Raw genomic sequence first — 26,274 nt, 5'->3', positions numbered from 1 at the left:
TGCTCTTATGCAGTGAGGACGCTCATAAATTCCGTAATGAATTTTTTGGATCCATTAAGGACAAGGATGGCATCATCCGCAAAGAGTGAGTGCGAGAGGATCGAGCATCCCCTTTTCTTAAAATATGGTTGGATTAGGCCATGATCAATCGCACGTGTGAGCGATCAACTGAAGACCTCCTCCATCAATATAAAAAGGGTGGGTGAGATAGGATCACCTTGCCGTAGACCTCTCATGGCCGTGAAGAAGCTAGTGAAATTTCCATCCATTAAGAGAGAGAAATGATTCTCTCAAATGCATGCATCGATCAGATCAATGGATGCATCGGTGAACCCAAAGCGACGTAACACTTGGGTAAGAAAATCCCACTTGACTCGATCGAAGGCCTTCTCCATATCTAGTTTGATGATGACATTTGAGCCCCGAATATGAGCGTCTAGTGACTGGGCTAGCTCGTGAACTAGCATGATATTGTCATGGATATGTCGACCCTTGACAAAACAACACTATTCAGGTGAGATAAGTCTATCAAGGAAGTGCCCTAGTCGATTTGTAATGATCTTAGATGCAACTTTGTAGCATACATTACAAAGACGAATGGGGCGAAAGTCTCGGAAGCAAATCGGAGTGTCAACTTTTGGAATGAGTGTTAGAAAAGTGAATTTCCAACTTAATCACAAGCACCAAGTCAGTGTCTACGATATCCTAGCATGCAGTATAGAATTCTACGAAAAATCCATCCGGTCCTGGGGCCTTGTTCCTACCCAAGGAAAAAATGACCTCCTTGATCTCTACTCAAATAGGAAGGGTTGTGAGAAGTGCACTATCTTGGTCGGTCACCAAGTGAGGGATAGAGGCAAGGATGTCCTCACTCACAACCGTGGGTTGTGAGGAGAGGAGCGAGTGATAATACTCCACTCCTGCATCTGCTAGTTGGGTGGGGTCCTGACTATGCGTCTCTAATAGTGTCGTATAATTAGGACACGCTCTATGACGGGTCGAGCGTGAAAGAAATGTGTATTTCTATCACCTTATCATAGCCATTGGACACATGACTTCTGGAGATAGAAAATCTCCTAGCGCTGCATAACATCCTCAAGCTGCTCTCTAAGGTGAAGTTGGCGCTCTCCCACGTCGTCCGTCCAACTATCTTGCAACTGTCGCTCAATAGTAGCTAGTTCCCTCTTAAGTGCTTCGACCGGTGCGTGTACATCTCCAAAGACATATCGGTTCCACCATTTAAGGTGGAACTTGAGATTCCTCAGTCTGTAACTGAAGTTCTCCATAGGTGATGTAGAGATTGTTCCATGCCAATGGCTTCGTACATAACGATGGAAGTCGGTGTGCTCTAACCACATGGCTTGGAATTAGAATGGAGAGCGGCGGACTCGGTTGTTGGAGTCTGGGAGATGGAGAATTGGCGAGTGGTCTGAGTAATATCGCGGTAGGATCTCAATCGTGATGGTGCAATGCATCAGTGCGGTACTATTGGTAAAACAACGGTCGAGCCATTTGTACATACACGCATCTGTCTGACGTTCATTACACCAGGTCCATTGCTCACCTATGGTAGGCGGCTCCACTAGTGATGCTTGATGGATAAAGTTGCTAATGTTTGCATAGATCGTGATCGTGGTGGGCGGCCCCCCTGGCGCTCTCTAACTGCCTGTATGTAGTTGAAATCCCCAGCTATAAACCAAGGGAGATCAACAAGCTGTGAGTGTGAATGGGCATGTAAGGCGAGTTCCTCCCAGAGGGCCTCCTACTCTAGCTATCTATTTGGTGCATAAACGACTGTAAGCGAGTAAGGCTTCGGAGAGTACGGTACGTCAAAGGTGGCGTAGTGGGTCCCTTCATCCAATAGCACCAACGAATAATCTCGCTTCCAAAGAAGCCAGAGCTTATTCGAGGAATGACAATGAACATGATCCATTCCGAGTTTCCTTGCTATGGATTGGGAATGATCCGATGTTGTCATTGGTTCGATAAGCCCAACTATCCCTAAGTTGTGATTTTTTATTAGTGAGAGGAGATGTGACTGGGTTAGAGGATTACCAATCCCTCTACAATTCCAAACAAGACTTGGAATCATAAAACTACCGGCTCATGTGACGCACCCTCAATTGGGTGTTGTATATGCAACGTGTATGGGAGGCATCCGAACGATGTCCCAGAGGGGGATAAGCATCCACGTCTGAATCCTCAGTGAGAGAGACATCGTCCTCCTCATCTCCCGTGGAAGCCCGACCACTAGTACCTCCAGAAGTGTCCTCCGAACTAGTGAGTGAAGCCTGACAATTAGTCAAGCGTTCCGCCTGCTCAAAAGGGATATGTGATGGGTGGAGGCCGGGCATGGAGGTGAGTATATCAGGTGGGGGAGGAGTGTGGCTAGGGTGGGGCAGTAAGCTAGGGATGGGGATGGGTAGTGAGCGAGGTATAGGGAGGAGTGGGTCTGAGGGGGAAGGGCGAGGAGGGCAGTGTGCAGGAGCAGGGGGTGGGATAGTGAAGGAGGGAGGGGATGGAGGTGAAGCTGGTGGAGGGGAGCGGGACGCTAGGGGAGACATAGGGGAAGAATGGGAATATGTAGGTGGAGGTGAGCGAGGTGGAGGGGAGCAAGGTGGTTGGGATGATGAAGATGGAGGTCGGTGGACTGATGAGAGGCGAGAGGGTGTAGAACGGGGGGACGATAAGGAATGGGGGACTGGTGAGGGACGGGTGGGTGTATGGCCGGAAGTACTGGGGAGACTTGAACAACTCTGCCCAACCTCCACGTAGTCTCCCTCAAGGCATTCTAGATCTAAGAGGGCAAAGGTATTGGAGGTACTAGTGAGTGCTTGTACCTCCTTACCCTTGCCTGGTCGAATGCTGATAGGGGGAACATCCGGGGGACGGGGTAGGGTTTGTGGGCGCTTGTCAGCCCCCTTCTTCACCCATTGTGACCCTGAAACTGTATGCTTGGCCGAGACAAGTTGGGCCGACATAGAGTCCCTAGGTAGGACGGGGGTAGTAGTAGGCGCACCATGCGGTCCAGGGGCAGGGCGTGTACTGGGAGTTGGTCTCTAGGTGGGGTGACGCCGTTGAGAGGTAGACTTTGCTTCTATGATGAAGTCGTTATAAGGCAAAGGCGGGAGGTACTCCTTTGAGGGGGTTGAGGTAGTCTGTGACGCCCGTTGGCGACACCTATGGAGTGTGTGACCTAGAAGGATATGTAGTCCCCGCCACTTTCGCCGCCCAGGTCGTCGATGGTGGTCGCCCAGAGGATTACCCAGCAAGTGCATCCCCACACTCTTTCGGTTCTCGCTGATCCTCCATGCCTAGTCCGAGTGGTGGGACCTGATCTAAAGTAGGAGGGACAGCTTCGATGGAAGATGTCAATCTGACTTTTCCAATGTTAGTCAAGACCTCTCGGGCTGGCCCATTGATGCCAGTCCGGTTAGTAGATGGGGAGGGGGGCAACGTACCCGAGTCAGGTCGGCTAGGGCCGTCTGAATGTCCCAAGTATAAATGCCCTAGGTCGTCCGGGTGTACTCGATTCGGGTTGACCGAGTTGACCTGGCCGACAGGATCAAAGGTGGTTGTGTTGAATGATTCAACTTGGTCTACCTATTCAGCGTCAACCCTGTAAGCCTGGTCAACACGATCAGGGATGACCGAGTCAACCCGGTCATAGTTGATCAAGTCAACTTGGTCAACATGGTCAAGGTTGACCAAGTCAACTGGTCAACACGATCAGAGTTGACCAAATCACTTTGGTCAACATGGTCAGGGTTGACAAAATTGACTTGGTCGACACGGTCAAGGTTGACCAAATCAACCTAGTAAACACGGTCAGAGTTGACCCAAGCAATTTGGTCAACTTGATTCTGGTTGGCCGAGTTAACTTGGTCAACTCGATCATCGTTGACCGAGTGGTCATGATCAGCTCGACCAAGGTTGACCAAGTCAACCTGATCGATCCGGTCAGAGTTGACTGAGTCAACCAGGTCGACCCGGTCAGGGTTGATTGGGTCAACCTAGTCAACTTGGTCAAGGTTGACCAGGTTGACTCGGTCGTTGTTGACCACGTCGACTCGGTCAAAAATGACCGAGTCGATCAGGTCAACTCTTTTGGGGTTGAGCAAGTCGACCGGGTCAACTCGGTCAGTATTGACCGAGTCAACTTGGTCGACTCGATCAGAGTTGACTGAGTCGACTCGTTCGTTGTCAACCGGGTTGACTCCCTTGGAAGCTACCGAGTCGACCTGGTCAACTCGGCCATTCACGACCCAGTTGACTCAATTGGTATCAGCCGAGTCGACCAGGTCGATTCGGCCTCTACCGAACGGTTCGACTCGTGCTGAGTCGTCCGAGTCGACTAGGTCAACTGGGAATGACTCAGCTAGGTTGTATTGATCACACGACGCCACGTCAGTCGTGTGGGTGGACCGGCATGGAGAGGTCTTCTTGGAAGGATCTTGACCGTCCAAATGATGGTCCAGATGAGAATCTAACGGCCGCGAGGGCGTTGAACGGTCAATAAGTGCGGGCGGTGAGGTGTGGAATGGTCAAAAAGTGTGGGCGGTCGAGAGAGTGAGCTTACCGGCAATGCATTTAATGCGTTGTCGGCGCCAAATGAGTTCTGTCTTCGTGGGATGAGGTGGCGGATCTGACGGTTGCGATTGAATCTATCGGATGATAAGATTCAATCATGTCTGTCAGATCTGACGTGGCTAGTGGGGCAGTTTCGAGGCAAATAGGTGCAGTAATTGAGCCGCTGGCATTTATTGCCAACGTCTCAATTTTTTGAACCATCTCTAGGTCCACCGGAAGTCCATCTTCTGAACCGTCGCGATTGCGACACGTGTGCTTCACGACGGTCCAGCTAGACTCTAGGGGCGCTTGCTCGGCAGCATTTAATGCTGCCGAGATTCCGTTTTTGGTTTCTTTTTGACTTTTTCCTTTTTTTTCTTTTTTTGATATTCAAAGGACCGTCGGATGCGTCCACGCTGGCGAATCTGACGGCGTGGATGGTCTCGACGGCCGACGTGGACTGAAAAGGGTCCACTATGGTATTAGTGGACCCTACTTCGGTATCCACATGGGCGGCCAGGGCCAACTAGTCCACCAACGTGGCAGCCACGTCGTGTGAACACCCATGTGACTCTACACCATGCATTGGATTGCGGGCTGCGAGTTAACTTACACGGCGAGACGGATTTTAGAAGCTAAAATTGTGATAAAAATGGAAAATTCATAACAAATGAACTATATGAGACGAGCAGATAGACTATAGATTTGATATAGTTAGCGCATTAGAATCATGAGACATATGGAAAATAAAATTTGGATAGAAAAACTTACCTCTTGGATTCAAAAGCCTCCAATCTTAGCTAATAGGATTCTGTTGATGGACTTGCAGTTGATTCCTAGATATTAAGGCCTTCTGAATCCAATGGAACAAAAATCACTTTGATCCGAGCACTCTAGCAAAAGTTATGACAAAATCGCCGATTTCAGAGGAGGGAAATGGGGAGTTGATGTCCAAATTTCATCTATGAAATTCGGAGAACTATGATTAGATCATAATACAATGATCATTATTCATTTAACATGTATTCTAAATATTCTTATTTGATGGATACTCAAGACGAACATCAAAATATCTAGAAAGAATTACATTATCTGATCCTACTTATACAATGAGTAGGGTCAATCTAGTGTCCATTAGTGTAGAGAAATAAAGGACAAGTCGTGGTGCTCTTTCAGGAAAAAAATAATTTTATTTGATTTTTATAAATCCCTGAATGGTATTGCTCCCTAATTTCAATCAGGTTGAGCAATATCACAGATGTATAGGTGGCCCTTTGTCTTGAGATACCAAAGATATATTGTGTATGGGCACCTTTATTTTAACTATGACTAAAGAGTCTATACTTGCATATTCAAACAGGTCTTACCTCAGATATAGAAAGAAGCACACAAAGATGACTGTGTGATGAAGATCAGATCATCTGCTCATAGTATATTATATGAGGAGATATGCTCAATGCATAAGATGCGGGAAATCTTTGGCCAAGGTAGTGGATATTGGACAGAGCATTCTCTAATGATCTTTGTTACACATTAGTAATAACTAGAAAGATGGATTAGTAATTAAATTTTAACCACACCCTAAGTCAGTAGAGGGTTTCAGACGGATGAAGCACTATACATATAGAGTAACCAATGATGATAAAATTTCAATAAGAGACTTTAGTTTATATTATTTATGTTCTAGAGCAGGAGGTGTAGCGAAGCAACCCACAGATGTAAACTTAACCCATCAGTTGGATTAATTAATCCTTTATTCATTATATTTTATTGATGAAGATAATTATAATGTTGGTCATTAAATTATTATAGGACCATTGGAGTTATTAACTAAGATCTTTGATCATTGTTGTATATACTTAAAGTTATAAGCATTTTTAAAAAAAAACTTCCCAAATAAGTATAAGTAGAGGGGCACCCATGTTAGGTGCCCACGCCAGGTACACCTAAGACTATCACTTTCTAATTTTTTTCTGAATTCACTCACTCATGTAGTTTGACTGGGTAGTGAGAAGACACCATATCTTCAAAGAGGATTAAAGGTGATCAAGAGGATATACATCATCACATCAATCGTGTTGATACATCTAGAGTCCAGACACACGGCCTGAAGAAACTCTTCCATGGAACAAAGAGATAAAAAATGAGTTCCACGCAGTGTGATAATGTTGAGTTAAATTTTCACATTATATGGTATGACATTTGGTTTTAGAAAATCAATCAATCCCATTGAACCCAACAGTAGCAACTCTAATGTTATCCACCTACAGCACATGTGTGACCATAATATGTCCCTCAATGGCCCACCTTAGGTCTTTGACAAAGGATGCACTCCTATACCCCCTCTATACCTATCTTCCATTGTGTGGAAGGTGCATGCAAAACTGATCCATGCCCTCAGCTAATGGTGGCGCATCCATTACTTTCAGGGCTACCTGGATACTTGCTAAAACATGTCGGGTGTGCTACACAGAGCTGGCTACTCCCACAACCAAGAGTGTGCAATAGATCTGCTACTGTGTAAAGACTAGTTGCCAGAGGTTACTCTAAACCTATCATTCAAATCAATTGTTTCAGGTGCCATGTGTTTAAAGAACATAAAATTTAGGAACCAATATAGGAAAATCCAACTAATGGATGAATTCAACCAAGTGGGTCAATTTCACATTTATCTCTGCCAAATTGGCAAAGATGTCATTGTTATCCTTTGGTTTGAAGGAAGATAAAGCATTGGTTCATTTATTTACCTCATGAGTTTAACTCATAAGAGGAAAAGGAGTATGCATTTACCCATAAACTCTACTCTGGCCAGGACTAGTGATGTGAGATAAGCAGTATGGGAATTCTCACAAGGGCCAGGATAGGTATTCTCACAAATGATTTTAAGAGCCTCCCACCACCACCCAAAAATGATATCTCTGTATGCACTCATTGCTCTAGCTTGAAGCATTTAGAGCTTGACTGTCCTGTTATGGTAGTCTAAGGTAAAAACATTTTTCAACAAGTTCCTCTAACTAATAATTGGCCTAGCCAAATGGATAGATTAAACTACCCAATTAGATTTATAGTAAAAATAGTTATTATAACTCAATCTATCCCTAACAGCAGAATGGGTAATAATCAATTTGGCTCTATATATAGGCAGCCATGATTGACTTGAAAATTTCAAAGTTGATCAAGCAGAAAGCTCTGATGCCCAAGTCAATTGGAAGAAGGAGAATCACATTGAATTCTCTAATTAGTTGCCTTCCCAACACATGGTGAACCCTAAGAGTGTAGGAAAAACATCATCAAACTGCCATCAGAATGGAAACCATGTTTATATTGATACGACATTGAAGGAGTAACAATCTATCTCAATCCTACAGGTGGAAAGATTTTAGACGATACTGAGAAGGATAAGCAAAGCCACAAGAGCTCAAATGAGAGGGATTAGACATCTTTTATAACTTCGAAAGATAAGGATGCACACATTAAGTAGCATCCTGAAGCTCATCTCAATCTGAAGGTTTACAAACCTCTAGTGTCAAATCCTCATTTATTGACCCAATCCCAGGCCAATGTGAGTGATAACCAAGTTCAATTACCAAAGGCCTTAAAATGACTTATTATTATCATCCCACTTTTGATGTGATCCAGAAAATTCCATTGTATGTCATGTTTATAAAAGTATTATTCATTTCCAAGAGGAAACTGAAAATAATTCAGAAGTGCAAGACAGTCAACTCAATTATGCTGAGTGCACTGCCTCATAAGAGATGAGATCCTAGAGCCCCAATGATCACCATCCAAATATGTGAAAGACATTTACTAGATCTCTACTAGACACATGAGTGAGTGTGAATATTCTACCTAAGGGAGTTAATTACAGATATCCAGTGTGAGAACTGCCTCCTCTATTCATCGAGTTGATCTTACTAGACAGGCGAGTGAGACAACCTCACATCATTGTAGTAAATGTGATAGTGAAGGTAGAAAACTGCTTCTTTCTACTACTTTTTATATTCATGGACATAAAAACCACAAACTATCTGCACTCATCTCTCAGGAGTCCATTCTTAGTTAGATACAAAGAAGGATATCACAGATTAGGAAAAGGCAAAGTCATATTTCATGTAGGGGATCACCAGATGAAGGTGAAGATCAATGAACTGATGAAATACCCTTAAAAATTATTCCATGAAATAGGTGTTGTCAATATTTATGAAAATTGAAACATCAATAATTCCATTGAGGACACGATGGTATCTATTGAGAAAGAGCACATAGAGGAGCTAGAAGATGATCTATATCCCTCTATTGAGCTGACTCTCAAACGCAAAATTTACCCCAGACCCTAAAATAGAAACTGTAAGTATATATTCACAGTTAGATAACCATAAAGAACTAAAAAACTAATATCGCTTGAGAAGTAAAAGTAAATGAAGAAGTAATGAGATAGAGTTTATCAGACCTTAAGGGGATTTACCCTAATACACTCATAGGATTTTTCTAGAGGATTATTCTAAACGCTCTAGGGAAATGCAAAGGAGGCTCAACCCTACGGTATGTTATGGGGTCAAAGAGGCCATAGAAATGGTTGAAGGCTGAAATCATATATCTTATATGATAGTCCATTTATTAGTCTGGTGCATGTATTTCCAAACAAAGTGGGATTCGTAGTGACAACAAATAACAAGGGTGAAGAGCATGGGTTCCCAACATGTCTTTTAACTAAATGGAAAGTATGCATTTATTATCAAAAGTTCAATGCAACAACAAAAAGGGCCCACTGTCCATGCATTAAACAGATTGTGTATAGCTTGTTAGTCAAGCTTAATATCTCTTCTTCTATGGATATAATCCGATTGCCATCGACCCTGACGGTCAAGAAAATACAACTTTCACTAATTTTTTAGAATTCATGGTCAATGAAAAAATAGTGCTTGACATCTAGTCTCAGCTAAATGATTGGAAGTGAACCAGGACAAAGTCAAATCAATACTAAATAATGGTCACCTAAACTAAGGAAATACAAAGTTACCTTGGGCACATTGTGTTTACCATCAATTCATTGAAGTCTCTAAAGTCTCAAAACCATTGACAACCTCTTTTGGAGGAAAAAAGAATTCAATATGGATAAGGAGGCAAGAACACATTTGTAATCTTGAAGAAAGCTTTAGTGGATACACCAACTCTTCAAAGTCTTGAATTGGACTCACCTTTTGAGGTTATGTGTAATGGATCCAATTATGTCATGGATGTTGTTTTAGGATGTTAATTGACATCTAACATTTATTACATATATTGATTTTCATTTACTACACAAGAAATTCACTAACCATAGATCAACTCCATTATACAAATATGGAGGAGTCGTTGCTTGTTGTCTTTGTCCTAGATTATTTCAGGCCTTATATCCTGAGTAGGACCCTTGTATGGGTACTGATCCTTCTATTGGTGCTGATCCTTCAAGAATTAACTTGTAAATTCAGAACAAAAAGTGCGGTGAGAGCTTTGTGGTTGATCGTCTTTCTCAACTCCATGTTACTAACTTTGGAAAAATTAGTGACACATTTCTGAACAAATAACCCTTTACCATTTCAAATAAAGTGCCATGTAATGCCCACATCATGAACTTCTAAGTACAGGACCAACATCTGAATCTTGGAATCAAAGTAATAAGTTCTTCTATGAGATCACGGACTAATTTGGGAAGAACCTTACTATTACCACTTATGGGAAGATCAATTTATCTGATGATGTGTAAATGGGGAAGAACAACAGAATATTTTGGCGTAATGCCACTCCTCATGTGGAGGATATTTTGCTTTGAAAAAAGGCAATAGACAAAGTTTTTTGAAGTGGCTTCTACTGGCCTAATATATTTATGGATGCTAAAAGCTTTCAAGAAATGCCTTAGATGTCATTTTGCATTAAATATCTCAAGACAAGCTGAAATGCCCTTGCAATCCACCCTTGAAGTAGTGATATTCGACATGTGGGAAATATATTTCATTGGAACATTTTCACCTTCCAATCGAAATAAACACTAGCAGTACAGTTATGAAGGGGTTGAAGCAACGTCCACTAAGACAAATGATAAACAAGTTGTGCAGAAGTTTGTTTAGAATACCATATTTTCTCAATTCAGTTGTCCTATAGCCATTATTAGTGATGGTGGATCACACTTCAGAAATGGTAATTAAGATTTTATAAAATAAATATGGATTGCAATGCTGAATTATGATCCCTTACCACCGCCAAGCAAATGGCCAAGCAGAAGTGAGCAACGGTGTACTCAAGAATCATTAAAGAAGATAGTTTGTTCAGAGGGGAACGATCGGGCATTAAAACTACCCAACATACTACGGGAATACTGTCACACTTTACTCTCATCAATGCTAAACCATACCACCTCCAGTTCTTTGCTGTAAAACATCACAGTATTACAAATTCCTAAAACTTTAGCTTATCCATACTCATAAGAGAAATGCATTGTGTGCCAATGAAGATATTAAATTTAGTGCTTGCTGGGAAGCACCCCAAGATCTATCCTTTTTTATTATATTTTTTTCTTAAATTTTGTGTTATTTTCTATTTTACAGGATAAGTGAGGAGAGAAAGTCATCCAAAATGAACCTCACGGCAAGGAAGCCCAACTGCAACAAGGAATTAATGCACAATAAGTATTTCTAAACCCACTTCACCATTATATTTTTATTAATTTACATGCCATGCATTATAATAATTCACATCTTTCATGAGCATGGTGGTTTTATTGAGGACAATATTTTTTTTGCTAGATATTCTGGGATTTTGAAAAACTTAAACTTTCCAAAGATTTTATTTGTGCCTATCGTGAATTTTTTTATTTCTTTTTTTTCAAATCGAGTTGCTTTCCTCTTCTGTGGAGTTATATGTACATGTGATCATTCACCAATTATTTTCAAAACATATGTTCTTAAATACCTCCTGTGCATTAAGAGCTTTCATGAGAAGATAAAACTTGAGTCAATATAGAGCAGGTTTTAGGGTTGACAGAACTATGGATCTTTGCATTTATTTGCGAACCAATGAGTCTAACAATGAGTTTCCTCAATCTCGTACTATATCACTTGATAATTTTATATAGTTATCATCTATCTATTTTAAAAATGAATATGAGTTGATCCTTCCATTTCTATACAAAGTTGTTGCGCCTATAATCCTTTTGAGTGATGATTTTATTTACTGAGTAAAGCTCTCTGAGCCATAGAGGATACATAATATGTTCTTCATATCTATTATTGACAGGAAATGATTAGGATGAAAATCATTTTGAGTGGGTGTGAATGTTTGTGTGTTTATAAGCTGAGAAAAAAGCCTTCAATTTTTTACTCATTTTCATGTATTCACCACTCTCTATGTATCATATAATCCCCATTCTCATAAGACATACAAAAAGGTGGAGTTTTGTAAAATAATTTGAAGAGAAAAAAGTATAGATAGTGTGGAAATATATCTCCGATGTGTATTAAATGATTGTAGTTATAGCCATTTGATGAGCTCAATTTTAGGGTGTTTTTTACTGGTTATTTATCAGTTGAATTCGTGTGAGGATTGAGCTTATGCAACGAAATTTATAACCTCACAGCCTTTGGCAAGCAAGGAAAACAACGGAAAATTCTTTTCTATTAAATCAGTCTATTCAGTTCTCTAATTCCAAGTGTTAATCTCTGTAGAAATTTTCTTCAGAATAAGTTGCAGAGAATTCCTTAAAAGTATGGATTCAGCTAATTCTTCAGTCAAATTATCTTCAGTTAAGTTTTACGGAGATATCTTGGCAAACTCAATTGAGCAGAACCGTCAGCAGAGAAATTTTCTTTGTTGACGGTTCGCTTATGCCCTGTGAGGCAATTGAGCAAACACCCTACGGGTGTTTGTGCCTGTATGCCAACGCCTGCGGGTGAGCCTGCACGCGGCGCTGCTGCGCGCGGGCTAACCTGCGCGCGGCGCTGCTGCGCGCGGGCGAGCCTGCGCGCGGCGCTGCTGCACGCGGGCGAGCTTGTGCACGGGCGAGCCTATGCGCGGCGCTGCTGCGCGCGGGCGAGCCTGTGCGCGGCGTTGCTGCGCGCGGGTGAGCCTGCGCGCGGCGCTGCGGCGCGCGGCGAGCCTGCTCGCGGTGCTGATTCGCGCGGGCGAGCTTGCTCGCTGCTTGGATTGCTGGCAACCTAGGCTGAGGCCTGGGTTGCTAGCAGTTGGAAGTTCTGCAGGGAAGGAGTTCACGATCGGATGCGAGAACAATGAAATTTTTGCTAGACAGAATGGAAAACGATTCAATCAACTATGGGATTCGAAATCAAACGTAACCAAAGGAACAACAGAAATTGGAAATGCTGAAGACACAGCTTGTGATCTTCAGCCCAACCCTGACTGTCTTAGAAGGGAGAAGAAGATTGTACCAAAACCGAAACGCTCACGCCTCCTTGCGTCACTCCTTCCGGGCAAGGCGACGATCGTCGTGCTCCAGCTACTCCTCGGCTTGCTTCTCTCCCAGCTCCAATGCTCATCAGCCTTGGAGGGTCTGCAGAAATCCTTTCTCTCCAAGCCCTAGCTTCCTTGAGAGAAATTCTGGACAACCTAAAATCAACTCTCAAGAGAGTATTTATAGGTTTCTCTTAAGTCATGCCCAGGGGCATTTTCGTAATTTCTGCTTCTTTGAATTTTTGCCCGCTCCTCTTGATCCTCGTCTCTTTCCTTGATCTTCTTAACCTGTCTCTGAATGTTTACTAACCATAAAATGTTAAATATATTCCACTTGATTCAAAGGATCAAGTGGGGTTAGTGATTTTACAAAATGATGCATATGCATGATATTAGCATGAATTAACATTATAATTTTGATGAATGAGAACTAAAAAGTTTAATTATTTGATGACATATTTGAGAGTCATCACCATTATGTATAAAAATCACAATAGTTGGTCTAATTTGTGTGCTCTTTTCATCCATTGTCCATTGTAAACGGAGAAAGTTAACAGTTGATTTGGATGTGGTTAATTATTTTTATTTGTAATCACTAACATGTAGAGTACGAGGTCTTATTTACGGACTAGTTCAGGGGAGGAGTTTCTCAACCTTAAAAGTTCAAGTAAACTACATCCTCATTAACCCCACTTGAGGTACACCTTATATTTCAAATTGTATCAATGCTCAAGTCATCAATTTTCAAGGTCACTTTCCATTGCTAAGATACTAGAAATTACACGAGTTAGAGATATAATAACATGCATCTTGTGCATTCTTTACGTCACAATTTGCTACCTTTAATGCCTAATTATTTTTATCATGATATGTATTATCCTTATTGTATGATATATCCACTATTACTGGGTTATAACACTAAGACTCTAAGTTTATATATTTTAAGATGAATTATGTCCATTAGTCATATTTGACCTTTATCAAGGTCAAACCACTTGATATTAACCATATTCCTTAAATTGAGTCATTTTTAAAACATAAGTGAATGAAAACGAAATCCAAAAGAATAAGAAGACTATTAATGCAAAACAATCAAAATTTAAAGAACACCTGATTTGTCTTTTTAACTCCAGTTTATTATTATGGTAAACTAACCCTTTCAATGTCTAATCAATCGTCTCACGTGGCATCAATTTAACGAAGATAACTTAAGGAATTAATAAATAAAATTTCATTTAAAAATGCCTTATAAACTAAAATATATGAATTTTCAAAGCTTTAGTATTTTTATATATTTTTAATGAATTTTAAAAAATTATGAACATCAAAAAAACAAAAATTATTACCACAGGCCCACGGCAACAACTGACATGGCTGAACCACAAAGTTGTAGAGTGTCATCAAGCCACTACACCTGTACATGCCTATACATGATGCCATCAAACCACAAAGTCAAACCTGATGGAGGACCATCTGGACGATGCCGGGACGGTACGAGTCCAACCACATTGGGCTGCTCGCGCCGACGCTCGCCATCCAGGGTTCAAGTACTCCGTGTAAGTAACATTTCATTTCGCGCCTTATTTTGTTCAGTTGTATTTTCCTTTTATGAACTTTACAGACCCGGCCGGTGTTTGGGCCTTGTCCATGTTAATTTTCAATTCTCCTTTTGTAACCATTGAATAGAGGATGAACCACGTCTCGCGACAATTCATCCTCTACAAACGTCACTTGGCACCTATCCTCCCTTTATAAGGGGATAGCATGCCCCAAGTAAGACAGGCTTTTGATGAATTGAAATTTGTGTCTTCTTTCTTTCTTAGTGCTTAGAGAGATTAGATAGGATTTAGAGAGTAGTGGGAATGTGGCTGCCTTCGCCCACCTCACGTCGAGATCACTCCGTGAGTCGTCGCCAACAACGACCTCGTCGAGATCACTCCGAGATCGCTTCGACACCGCAAGGACAACCGGCCCCTTCCGGGTAGTCTTCTTATGAAGCTTCTTTCAAGATTTTTCATCGCCACCCTCCTCGTTGAGATCACTCCAAGGGCGTGCTGATGCAATCATCGTCAACGGCATCCGTCTCCCACGTCAAGAATACTCCGTGGACGAAATTGCTGCCAGCGACACCATTAAGCCACCTTATGTTCGTGGGATTCTTCAAGAAATGGGGTTCTTGAGCGGTTAGCTTTCAAGAAACCCTGGTTCCCTGTCGCCCTCACGCCTTCGCCACTGTCGCCTCGTCAATGTGGATGCCAGCACCCGCACACCTGCGCCCCGCACCTGTGAGCACTCGCACCGGCGTCTGCTCCCCGCGCGCCCGCGATCCCGCGTGCCCAAGCCCCGCGGGCACCCCACGCGACCACGCCCCGCGCTCCTCACGCCAGCATGCCCCAGCTCCGCACACTCGCACTCCGTGCGCCCGCGCGCCCAAGCCCGGTGCCAGAGTGCATGTGCTCCGAGCGCTCGCCCGCGGGTGCCAAGCCTGTGCCCCGAGTGCCAAGCCCGCGCTCGCCCCCGCGCCCCGCTCGTCGGTGCGCCGAAGCTCTGCGCCCCGTGCTCCACGCACGCCCTAAACTCTTGCGCCCCACGCGCCTGCGCCCAGCACCGGCGACTCCGTGCGCCCAAGCCCGCGCGCGCCCGCGGCCGCGTGCCGGTACGCCCAAGCCCACGCCACCGCGTGCCCAAGCCCTGCGGTGAAGCGCCCCCGGTCCTCCATCATGCATCTCGGCTTCCCGCCATCGGTGTCTCGCCGTCTTCGGTGCCTCGCTGTCGTCTTGATCTCACCGTACCGGATTATCTTTCCGTGGACTTCCGCCAATCAGGTATCTTCTTGTTCCCTCCCATTACACTTCGGTATTATTACTTCGTGCAGTGCAGGCTTCCCCTATCAATTCCTCTACCTAGGACGAAGACGATAATTGTTTTAGGATAGCCACTTGTTGAGAGTTAGGATTTCATTGTGGTAAAGGACTACTCGTTGATTCTTATACTTGGAACAACTCAGGGCCGTCAAATGCTCCTTACACTGTAGACATCTTAATTGGTCTTAAGGGTCATTGGGAGTCTAACTTGATCAACCTCTCTCTTAGTGGAGTTCATTGACAGTTCGCCCTAGTACGTAGACGTCTCTTATTGCTCATTGGGGTTTTCTATCAACATCCATTTCACCTAAAAGAATTCTCAAAATCAATTCATTACTTGTACTGTGTTGTAATACGAACCGTCGATCCCGGTGTGGTCGTATGGCATCACAACCTTAAATGTAGAAGTCTTAGTAGTTGAGGTTCCAAAAGGATCTCTTGATGAGTAGCTATGTGGTTTTTACTGTTCAGTGTAAAATTACCTTAAACACAAAATTTAAAATTTTATTCCCTGATAATGTATAACATATATTTCATATCATTACATGGAATTCAAGCCAATGGCACTTATAAGTCTCATTAAAGTCCGTTGGAATTAATCATGTTCATTATTATAGTCATGCGATGTTTATAGTAATATACAAGGACATGTGTAATGATAAATGAATTATGATGACACAATTATACATGGATCACCTATATTAGATATGGTCTAACTAATCACATTCATATGGTGTTTGGGAAGGACATGAAAATATCAAGATAGAATATCCGTATTGCTCCCACTCATATGATGGATATGGTTGATTACATAACTAGAGATGTGGATACTCTAAGGTGAAAGAGTGAGTGCTCTTTAGGGAAAGATATATATATATATATTGGTTTCCTTCATAGCCATGAATGTGGCATATTCTTGTCACATTTAATTAATGTATCCCTAAGACCTAAGAAATCAAAGATATTTTTTAGATGGATGGATGTATTGCGACAAAAATATAGAAGTCTCAGATCAGATGCAGAAATAAATCTGTAAAGATGATTGATTGTTGAAGATGGGATCATCTGCCATCAGTATAAGAGGATATAGATTCAAGAGGATATAATGAATCATTGGTCAAAATAGTGGAAATATAGGAGGAGTTCCCCGATGGTTTACTAATGCATCAGTCCTAGCTAGGCCCATCGATTAAGATATGGTGGTCGATCGCACCCTAACTCATTCTAAAAGTGTTGTGAGGAGGAAAGATTATACATACATGGCTTCAGCCTATTGATTGGGTTAAATCCATCCATCATTAATTATTCACTCTTATATATAATATTTATTTAATAGATTTAACCAATAAATAATTATTGGGCCTATGGAATCATTAAATAGACTGCTACATGGGCCTAAAGGGCCGCATACATGAGGCTTATTTGATATAAGAAAATATAGTTAAAATACCAATATTTTATAGAAAAATCATAATTTAATTATAAAATGACAAAGTTGATTTTGAGAGAACACCGAGTGAGTTTTCCAACGATACCTTCTCCTTCTTATTTCATATTGAAAGATATTGGTTTAAATGAATAAGTGACAGCCATTGACGGGGTGATTTAGATCATTAAAAATGTTTTTATTCTCTCTTATTGAGTTATTCACTCTTACAAGTTAACTAAGTGAAATATGTTCTAACTTTTTGGAGGTTGAGGTATGGTGCAGGCTTGTCTAGTCCTTAATGTTGTTCGTAGGTATCCAGCCCAAGGTCATGATAAGCCCCAACCACATTTATGTCAATGTTCAATACCAAGACACCAAGAAATAAGGCAAAATAAGGATAAAAACAAAATAAAAATTTTGTGATTTCTACCATCCTTGAACCCCAAATTATTCCACAGTGTGACGATGCTTAACCTCCTTTAACTCAGCCCTCAAAGCCTTTTATTCATCAACCCTCAAAGTCTTCACTTATTTCACCCCCAAAGTACATTAGAATAGACTGAAAGTTTATATATTTAATTAATCCATATGATCATATATATGAAGATAACTTCAGCAAAATATATTTTCAAGGATATTCAAAAAAATGACACAGTTGTCCAATTTTATACCCATTATCATTTTAGTTTATCAGTGAAAGGATTCATACATTGTTTTTCTCATTGATCTTGGATTAAAAGAACAACATGCGTCTCATCTTTTATTTTTTCTTAGAATGAGGATCAGGTGACTTACCATTGTGAGAAAAAATACATGATGGATGACTGGTGAATGAAATGACACGCAAATAACAGAGAGGGAAAAGGGAGAAATTGGGAGGAGAGTAAGAAGAAAAGAGAAAGTGAGAGAATCAGGATTGGGGCAGAGTGCGAGTGAAACAGAGCAAGATGGATGGAGAGAAATAGTGATTGAGAGGATAAGAGAGAGAGAGAGAGAGATCAAGAGAGGGAGACAGTTAGCTATAGATTTAATAAAGGGGAGAGAGTGAACGGGAAAGAGAGAAAGGTGTTCAAGTGATCAGGTGGATACCTGACGCAATGGTGGCATGAAGGAAACTATGTGGCAATGACATTGCAGTGGAAATGAAAGCAGCAACAACACGACTAAATTGGAGAGAGCTTGAGAGTTGGGAATCATTTCTGCCATTTATATCTTCCATTTTGTTCTCGTCATGAATGAAATGCAACATGGTGTGGATGATGGAATGTGGACAGATGACAGTAGATAGAGAAGGTCTGAGTGAGGTTTGGTCAGACTGGACCAAACTAGATTGGCAATCTGCATTTCCAGGGTGGACCAAACTTTTGGTCCAGTTTGGTTTTGCACATTAAACCATAACACTGACCGAAGGTAAATTAGCATTAAAATATTATTATCATCTTCTTATTGAACTTTGATGATATTAGTACACTAGAGAGAGAGAGCATATTCCCTCTCCCCTCAATCAAACCCTGATCCCCCACCACCCAAGCTGGCTGTTTGTGTCTTTCCCTCCCATTCTTCCTCTTTCCATCAGTGGTTTTCTTTGTCATCAGTGGCCTTTGTAACTCTATCTCTCATTCCTTCTCCCATTTTCTTTCTCTTAATATCTCATCCTTTCTCACATTTTCACTCTCTCATCTCCTGTCCTTTCTTGTTCTCTTATTCTCTTGTCCTCTCTCTTTCTCTCACTCAATTGCTCACAACCTCTGATTTGTTCTCACATCTCACTCAAGCTCTCATTCTTTATTGCTCTCTCATTCAATCTCTCAATATGTCGTCCACTCTCTTCTTCCCACTCTGTTTCTCTTTCAATCTCTCATTATTTCCTTTTTCTTACCCACTATCTCTCTTTCCTCAGTCTCTCACTATCCCACTCAAACTGTCTTCCCTTCTCTAAATTTTCCTTTTCCCATCTGTGTTTTAGTCTCACTCTCCCCTCCCCCTGTAACTGTATTTGTTTCACTCTCATTCTCTCACTCCCTCATTCTGTAATCCCTTCTGATATTATCACTCTCTCACTCTCTTATTCTCAATCTTCTTGCTCTCATTCTACTCTCTCAGTCTTTCTTGTTCTCACTTTCTACCCCTCTCAATCTTTTTTGCTCCCTCACATTGTCTGTTCCTCTCTAATTATTTCTTCCCTCTAAATCTCTCCATCTCACTCTCCCCCCTCTAACTCTATTTCTTTCACTCTCAATCAATCATTCCTTCCCGCATTATCACTCTCTCAATTTTTTAAACTCGCTCCCTTTCTCTCTCGCACACACTCTCTCACTCTCTCACTCTTTAACTCTTTTGCTTTCTCATTCCGACTCACTCACTCTCTCTCAATCTCACCCTCTCACTATTTCCCCCTCTGTAGCTCTATACATCTCACTCTCTCTCACACACACTCTTTCACTTTCTCGTCCTTGGTTGCTCATGCTCTCCCCCCCTGTCTCTCACTCTATCCCCCCCTTGAACTATATTTTCCCATCTCACCTTTTATTTATCGTCAAATCCAAAAAAGAGAGTGAAAACATAAACCCATTGATTTTGTTCACCATGCACGAAAATCAATAGATGCAATCCCACATGGATGCTCTACAACATTCCCCATTTCAAGTTCTTGAAGCGGCAGTAAATGTGATTTGATTATTGTATTAACTCTATTAGTTTATCATCTAATGTTAGATTTGAGCTTCTTTTTTTTCAAAACTTTGACATTGACGAGTCAACCCGACTGGATTAGACAGAGTTGACCAATGAGGTAACCTACCTACTTGGCCCACATGCAGTTTGAGGATGTTGTCATCATCTCGTTTACCACAGTATGCAACTGACACATCGTCACTGTACGGCTTGTCTTTTCTCAACGGTCGAGATGAAGACACGTCATCAGATGTCCCTAAAGTGGCGCCTTGCTAATTATGGAACAAAGAAAATTCCAGAAAATTTTCGCCCCTCGTGATGTGAGATATAACAGTCAGTCCACGTCACTAGAGCTGAAAAATTGGAAATAAATAACAATTATAATTCATAATCTATCGCGGAAAACGACTAACTATAAATAGACGGCGGGTTTCTTGTTGAGAGTCACTCACGCATGTTGCAGGGGAAGAAGAGGAAGAGAAGGTGAAGATGTGCGGTGGGGCGATTCTCTCCGATCTCGTCTGTTCTAAAGACAACGCCATCCGCAAGGCCCTGCGCACCGATCTGCGCGACAATCTCAACAAGATTCCTGCTTCTGCCGACGGTTTTCGCTCATCTGCCGATTCAGTGATCGCCGATCTGCCCCGAGGTAGCTGATTTCGCTCGATTCTGTTGATCTAGAAGTAATGAGTTTATTTCATGCTTGATTTCTTCTTAGGTCGCCGATCTGAAGCGCTGACTTCGCTTGATTCAGTTGTTTCTAGTGGCAATTAGTTTATTGCATGCTTGATTTCTCGTTCCGTTGCCCATCGGACGCGAGGTCGCTGATTTCGCTTGATTCGGTTGTATCTAGCAGCTATGAGTTTATGTTACATGCTCGATTTCTCGTTCCGTTGCCTATCGAACGCGAGGTCGCTGATTTCGCTTGATTCGGTTGTATCTACCAGCTATGAGTTTATGTTACATGCTCGATTTCTCGTTCTGTTGCTGATCTGAAGCGAGGTTGTTTCGCTCGCTTTTGTTGAACTGGCAGCAATGAGTTTATTACATTCTCGATTCCTCGTTCCATCGCTGATTTCGCTTGATTCGGTGTAGCAACAGTAAATTCGCTATATCTCGATCACTCGAATAGTTGTCGATTTACATCCAGGCGAGGCATCTGATTTCGCTCGATTCGGTTTATCCGGCAACAGAACGAGTTCTCCGGATGCTCGATTTCTCGAATAGTTGCCGATTGGCGGCGAATCGCGGCATCTGATTTCGCTCGATTCAGTTAATCCAGCAACAAAACGAGTTCTCCGGACGCTCGATTCCCGAATAGTTGCCGATTTGCGGCGAATCGAGGCATCTGATTTCGCTCGATTCGGTTAATCCAGCAACAAAACGAGTTCTCCGGACGGTCGATTTCTCGAATAGTTACCGATTTGCGGCGAATCGAGGCATCTGATTTCCCTCGATTCGGTTAATCCAGCAACAAAACGAGTTCTCCGGACGGTCGATTTCTCGAATAGTTGCCGATTTGCGGCGAATCGAGGAATCTGATTTCGCTCGATTCGGTTTATCCGGCAACAGAACGAGTTCTCCGGATGCTCGATTTCTCGAATAGTTGCCGATTTGCGGCGAATCGAGGCATCTGATTTCGCTCGGTCCGCTAGATCGACCGAACAGAACTCTATTTCAGCAAAAAGAAATTTAAATTTCTCGTTTGCGTGCAAGTTGATTTGGGGAAGAATTAAAACCTCGCAATTCGCAATTTCAGGGCCCGTGCAAGAGTCAACAGTCCGTAACAACCCGCGGAGGGGCGGTTACCGGGGCGTACGGCGGAGACGGGGGGGCAAATGGGCGGCCGAGATTCGCGATCCTCGTAAGGGCGTTAGGGTTTGGCTGGGGACGTACGGCAGCCCGGACGACGCCGCGAGAGCCTACGACGTGGCGGCGCGCGAGATACGAGGTAAGAAAGCTAAGCTTAATTTCCCGGATCTTCCAGCCTCGTCCTGCCCTGCCCCCTCCCAAGCCGAACTAGAAACGCAGATTCTGAATCTGGAGATGCTTCTCGACTTTGGGCCGTCCGATCTGGAGATCTTTGGCGATGTCGACTTGGCATTCTGATCGGACGGCTGGTAAGCACATCTTTGTAAATAAATGACCAGCATGAAAGTTGCCCTTGTTGTGAACTTTAGAGACAAAATAACTCTCTACCCTCCCCTTTTAGACATCGACCAACTCGTGCTCGCCCCACCCCTACTTAAGCTAAGGTTTAGGTTGCTAGAAACTAAAACTGGACCGAGAACATACCCTATCTACCCACTTGTAGACATGGTTGTTCTGTTATATTTGTTTGAAACTACAAAAAATGCGCACAAAAGAACCGCGCAGGGCCTTATTCTTTGTTCTGTTTTTTTTAGTTTTAAATTAACATAATTCACATGTTCTCACCAATTTGGACATTCGTATGAAACTAGAACAAAATTCGCATAAAGCAAACAAAAGAACCGCACATGGGTCTGCGAACAATTAATACTTTTGGAGAAATAACCAAATATAACGAACAATTTGCTTAAGAAAACAGAACGACCATGTTTATTCACATGTAATGTTTTGCACCCTTGAATGAAGTTCTTGATCTGTCCAATTATGGATTTGGTCTATGATGAAAATGATAGAATCTTCTGTAATTTGGGTTGGAATATCTTTAATAGACAATGAATACTTTTGGAGAAATAATAGATGATTCATAAATGAATCTAGCATCACTAGAAGTGCAAGAAATGCAGCAACACAAAATGCAATTAATGTGTGTTATTTTCATGTTTACTGCATAATTGATAAAGAATTTAAAACTTAGTTGCTTACTCAAAAGACTTTGGAGAAAGGGACCTATCCCCCTTGGTAAAATAACACATTATTTCTTTAAGAACACAAAGAGCTCCTACCTTATATTTCCTTTGCCAGATTGGAACCAATAGTTACTATCACGTGCGTGGTAGTTTTTTGACAACTCCACTAATTGATAATGACGTGTAACTTCAATAAGGGAATTCACATTAAATTGGTATCTATTCAGATAAAGATAGTATCATTCATGATGGATATAACTGACTTAGGTAATAATATGATGCTGGATATCATGTATGTAATAAATCACATGACATATTTGGATTATCATGTCGCCATCTGAAAAAATACTACATGAACATGACAATTCAAAACATGAAAAATAAGTTACATCTTTATGTTTGTAACCTTATGGCTTCCATATAAGTCTGATTCATGAAACCATAATTTTTCATTCCTTTATCTTTTTGCATCCTTCATACCATGAGCCATCATCTTAATTCTTCACTCACGTTCCCTAGTAGAAATTCTCTCATCTTCATCCTAGTCATATATGGTTTGATCAAGAATAACTAACAACCTAGTTTTAAAGAGAAAACAGTGACAATTACAATATATATACATGTGCGTGTGTGACTCACATCCTGTTATAGAAGATCGCATAGAAGTAGGGAACAACAAACTTCATCTATCATGTCATTTGCCACAGTGGTGGAGGAATGATCAATAATGTTTTATAAGGGTGATAGTGATGGATGATGTGACAAAATACTTGATAGGGATGATGTGGTGGTGGTGGAGGGTCTCTGACGACTGACGCGATGAGATAGCCATCATTTGTGCCAGTGGTGACAGATTTCAAAATGATAAAAGAGAGAGATAGTGAGAAGAGGGAGAGCGATACCAATGGAGAGAAGATGAGGAGAGAGAGGAAGAGAGATCAAGAGTAGGGAAGGTTGACCAAAGACTTGTCAGATCGGACTGAACAAGACCCACGGTGCACACTCTAAGGCTGACTGGATGTTTTGGTCTAGTTTGGGGTCTCATGTTAAACCAGACCAAAGACCAAAAATAATGATAATATTATCACTCTCTCTCTCTCTTCCACTTTCTTGCTCTCTACCTCTCATCTCTTTCAATCTCTCAACATTCCTCACTCTCTCGCTATTTCCCTCTCACTTTCTCCTCCTATGTAACTCTTCCTTATCCTATGTGTCTTTCCCTCTCACTCTTCCCTCCCTTCTAACTGTATCTTTCAGTATTTTTCACATTCTCTCCCTCTTGATCTCTCATCCTTTGTCACATTCTCAGTCTCAATCTCTCGTTCTCTTATTCTCTATCTCCCGTAATCTCTCATTCTCTCACTCTCTATCTCTCTTGCTATCTCACTCTCTCGCTCTCTATCTCTCTTGCTATCTCATTCTCTCGCTCTCTATCTCTCTTGCTATCTCACTATCTCGCTCTCTATCTCTCTTGCTATCTCACTATCTCGCTCTCTATCTCTCTTGCTATCTCATTCTCTCGCTCTCTATCTCCCTTGCTATCTCATTCTCTCACTCTCTGTCTCTGATGGGGACCATCTATCACTGCCGACCAGTCTCAGCCAACTCGAGGAGCATGGGCTGAAGTGAAAGACCCAGCTTTTCAAGTATTCGGCCTAGTCAGCAGGCCCCCCCGAGGTTGGCATTATCTTTGTTCTTGCTTTTATGGGTTTGCATTCATTTTGAAGGCCCTGTATGTACGCCTACATGTTTGTATGTTCGGGCCTTTGTGTTTCGCCCCATGTGTTTGTATGTGTGTGAGCCTATGTGGCCTATGTGTAGGCCTCTCCTTTCTACAGGGGCCCATAGGACACAACTCTGTGGGCATATTCACCTGCTATAAGGGGGGGTACCCCTTGTTGAAGGTTCAAGAAAAAAGGCCGGTAAAAGACTTTTTTCTATATTTTATTACATTTTTATTTTAAACATATTTACTGTGTTGCCACTTAAAATTTGTGCATCCCCAATGAAACCCTAAACCGCTGCCACCAACGCTGCATTGGAAGTCATCATGTTGCAAGATACATCCTCTCGATAGATGACCTCTTGCCATCTCGCGCCCGCCTCAACTATCGGAGCGCCGCCGCCACATACTATTGCAGTGCTGCCGTCACCCGTCTAGGAGGTGATGGACATTATGTGGCCGTCAAGAAATTCACACCACCATGTTTATTTAAATTCATTGGATAAGATATTCTGTTTATTATTATTCCAGTGTGATAATTATAATGAAGTCCATGAATACATGCAATGACATAGTGAATTATGATAACATCATAATACAGTGATCACTAGTCTTTAAACATGTATTCTAAATATTCCTATTCGATGGACAGTCGAGATGGACATCAAATTATCCAGATAGAATAGCACTAATTGATCCTACTTATACGATAAGTATATCTTATCATGTTGCTATTAGTGTGGTGACACTAAGGACATATAGTGGGTGCTCTTCGGAGAAAGAGTCCACTGAATTGATCCGAAGGAATCCGTGAATGGTATTATAGATTGATTCATGTCGCTTTTGTATAAGTGATCCATTGACTTGAGACACCAAGGACATCTTGTGAATGGATGAATACATTTTAATTACGACTTACCAGCCTCTACTCATGGGATTCAAACAAATCATAGCTTGGATGTAGTGAGAAGCTCACGGAGATGATTGAGTGGTCAAGACGAGATCATTCACACGCGGTATAATAGGAGTTTGGCTCAAGGAAGATGATGCATAAAATACCTGGCCAGAGTAGTGAGGATATTCTCCAATGATCCCCATTACGCATCAATACTAATCAAATGACAGATTAGGGTTTGACGACCAACCATACCTTAAGTCATTCGAGAGTCTTGCGCAGATGATGGATTATACATATATGTTAACCGATGACAGTAAAGGTTCCATGAGAGAGTTCAAACACTACTCGGTATCTTCTAGAGCACGAGGTGTAGCTTGGCACCCCACGGGCTGAAAACTTTACCTAATGATTAGGTTAGATTGATCTTTAGTTTATTAATCTATATGTTGATATAGCTAATTAATAAGGTTGGTCAATAATTGTTATTGGGCTAGTAGGGTATTGGTGAATATATTTTACTTTATGGGTTTTTGAGAAAAACTTAATTAAAATATGAATTGGGAAGGGGAACTCATTTCAAGCACCTAGGCTAGCCATATTTGAGAGCCCCCCCTTCTCCACTCTCTTCTCCACTCAACCATGGAGAGTGTCTTCATGGTGAGAAGATCTTCAAGATTTTTAAGAAGAGTTGAAGAAGAAGAAGTGGAGATCCAAGCGCCAAGTGGTCGCGTGGATACTTCTAGAGGTCGGACACGTGAATGGCTTCAGAACGATCTCAGAGTGTCAAAGTCAAGGGTGGAACAAGTTCCCCTCAAGGTACATTTGATGTATGTTTT

The 26,274-nt window shown here is 42.0% G+C and overlaps 1 protein-coding gene across 1 annotated transcript; it reads left to right on the top strand.

Moving 5' to 3' along the window:
* The first annotated feature begins 20,422 nt into the window (after nt 1-20,422).
* LOC144709709 (ethylene-responsive transcription factor ERF071-like) lies at nt 20,423-22,193 on the top strand. The gene is made up of 2 exons (XM_078583332.1): nt 20,423-20,629; nt 21,740-22,193. The coding sequence occupies exons 1-2, from the start codon at nt 20,470-20,472 to the stop codon at nt 22,087-22,089; spliced, it is 510 nt and encodes a 169-aa protein (XP_078439458.1). The 5' UTR covers nt 20,423-20,469; the 3' UTR covers nt 22,090-22,193.
* The last annotated feature ends 4,081 nt before the right edge of the window (nt 22,194-26,274 follow it).

This window comes from Wolffia australiana, chromosome 1 (genome assembly GCF_029677425.1).
Source record: "Wolffia australiana isolate 7733 chromosome 1, ASM2967742v1".
Classification (NCBI taxonomy): Eukaryota; Viridiplantae; Streptophyta; class Magnoliopsida; order Alismatales; family Araceae; genus Wolffia; species Wolffia australiana.
Note: the sequence above shows the minus strand (reverse complement) of the source record. Positions and strands in the feature narration are given on the sequence as shown.

Excerpts from the sequence above, each read along its gene's own strand:
- LOC144709709 (XM_078583332.1), top strand. The coding sequence starts at position 20,470 with ATGTGCGGTGGGGCGATTCTCTCCGATCTCGTCTGTTCTAAAGACAAC. Across the intron at positions 20,630-21,739 it reads GATCGCCGATCTGCCCCGAG|GGCCCGTGCAAGAGTCAACA; the intron begins GTAGCTGATTTC and ends TCGCAATTTCAG.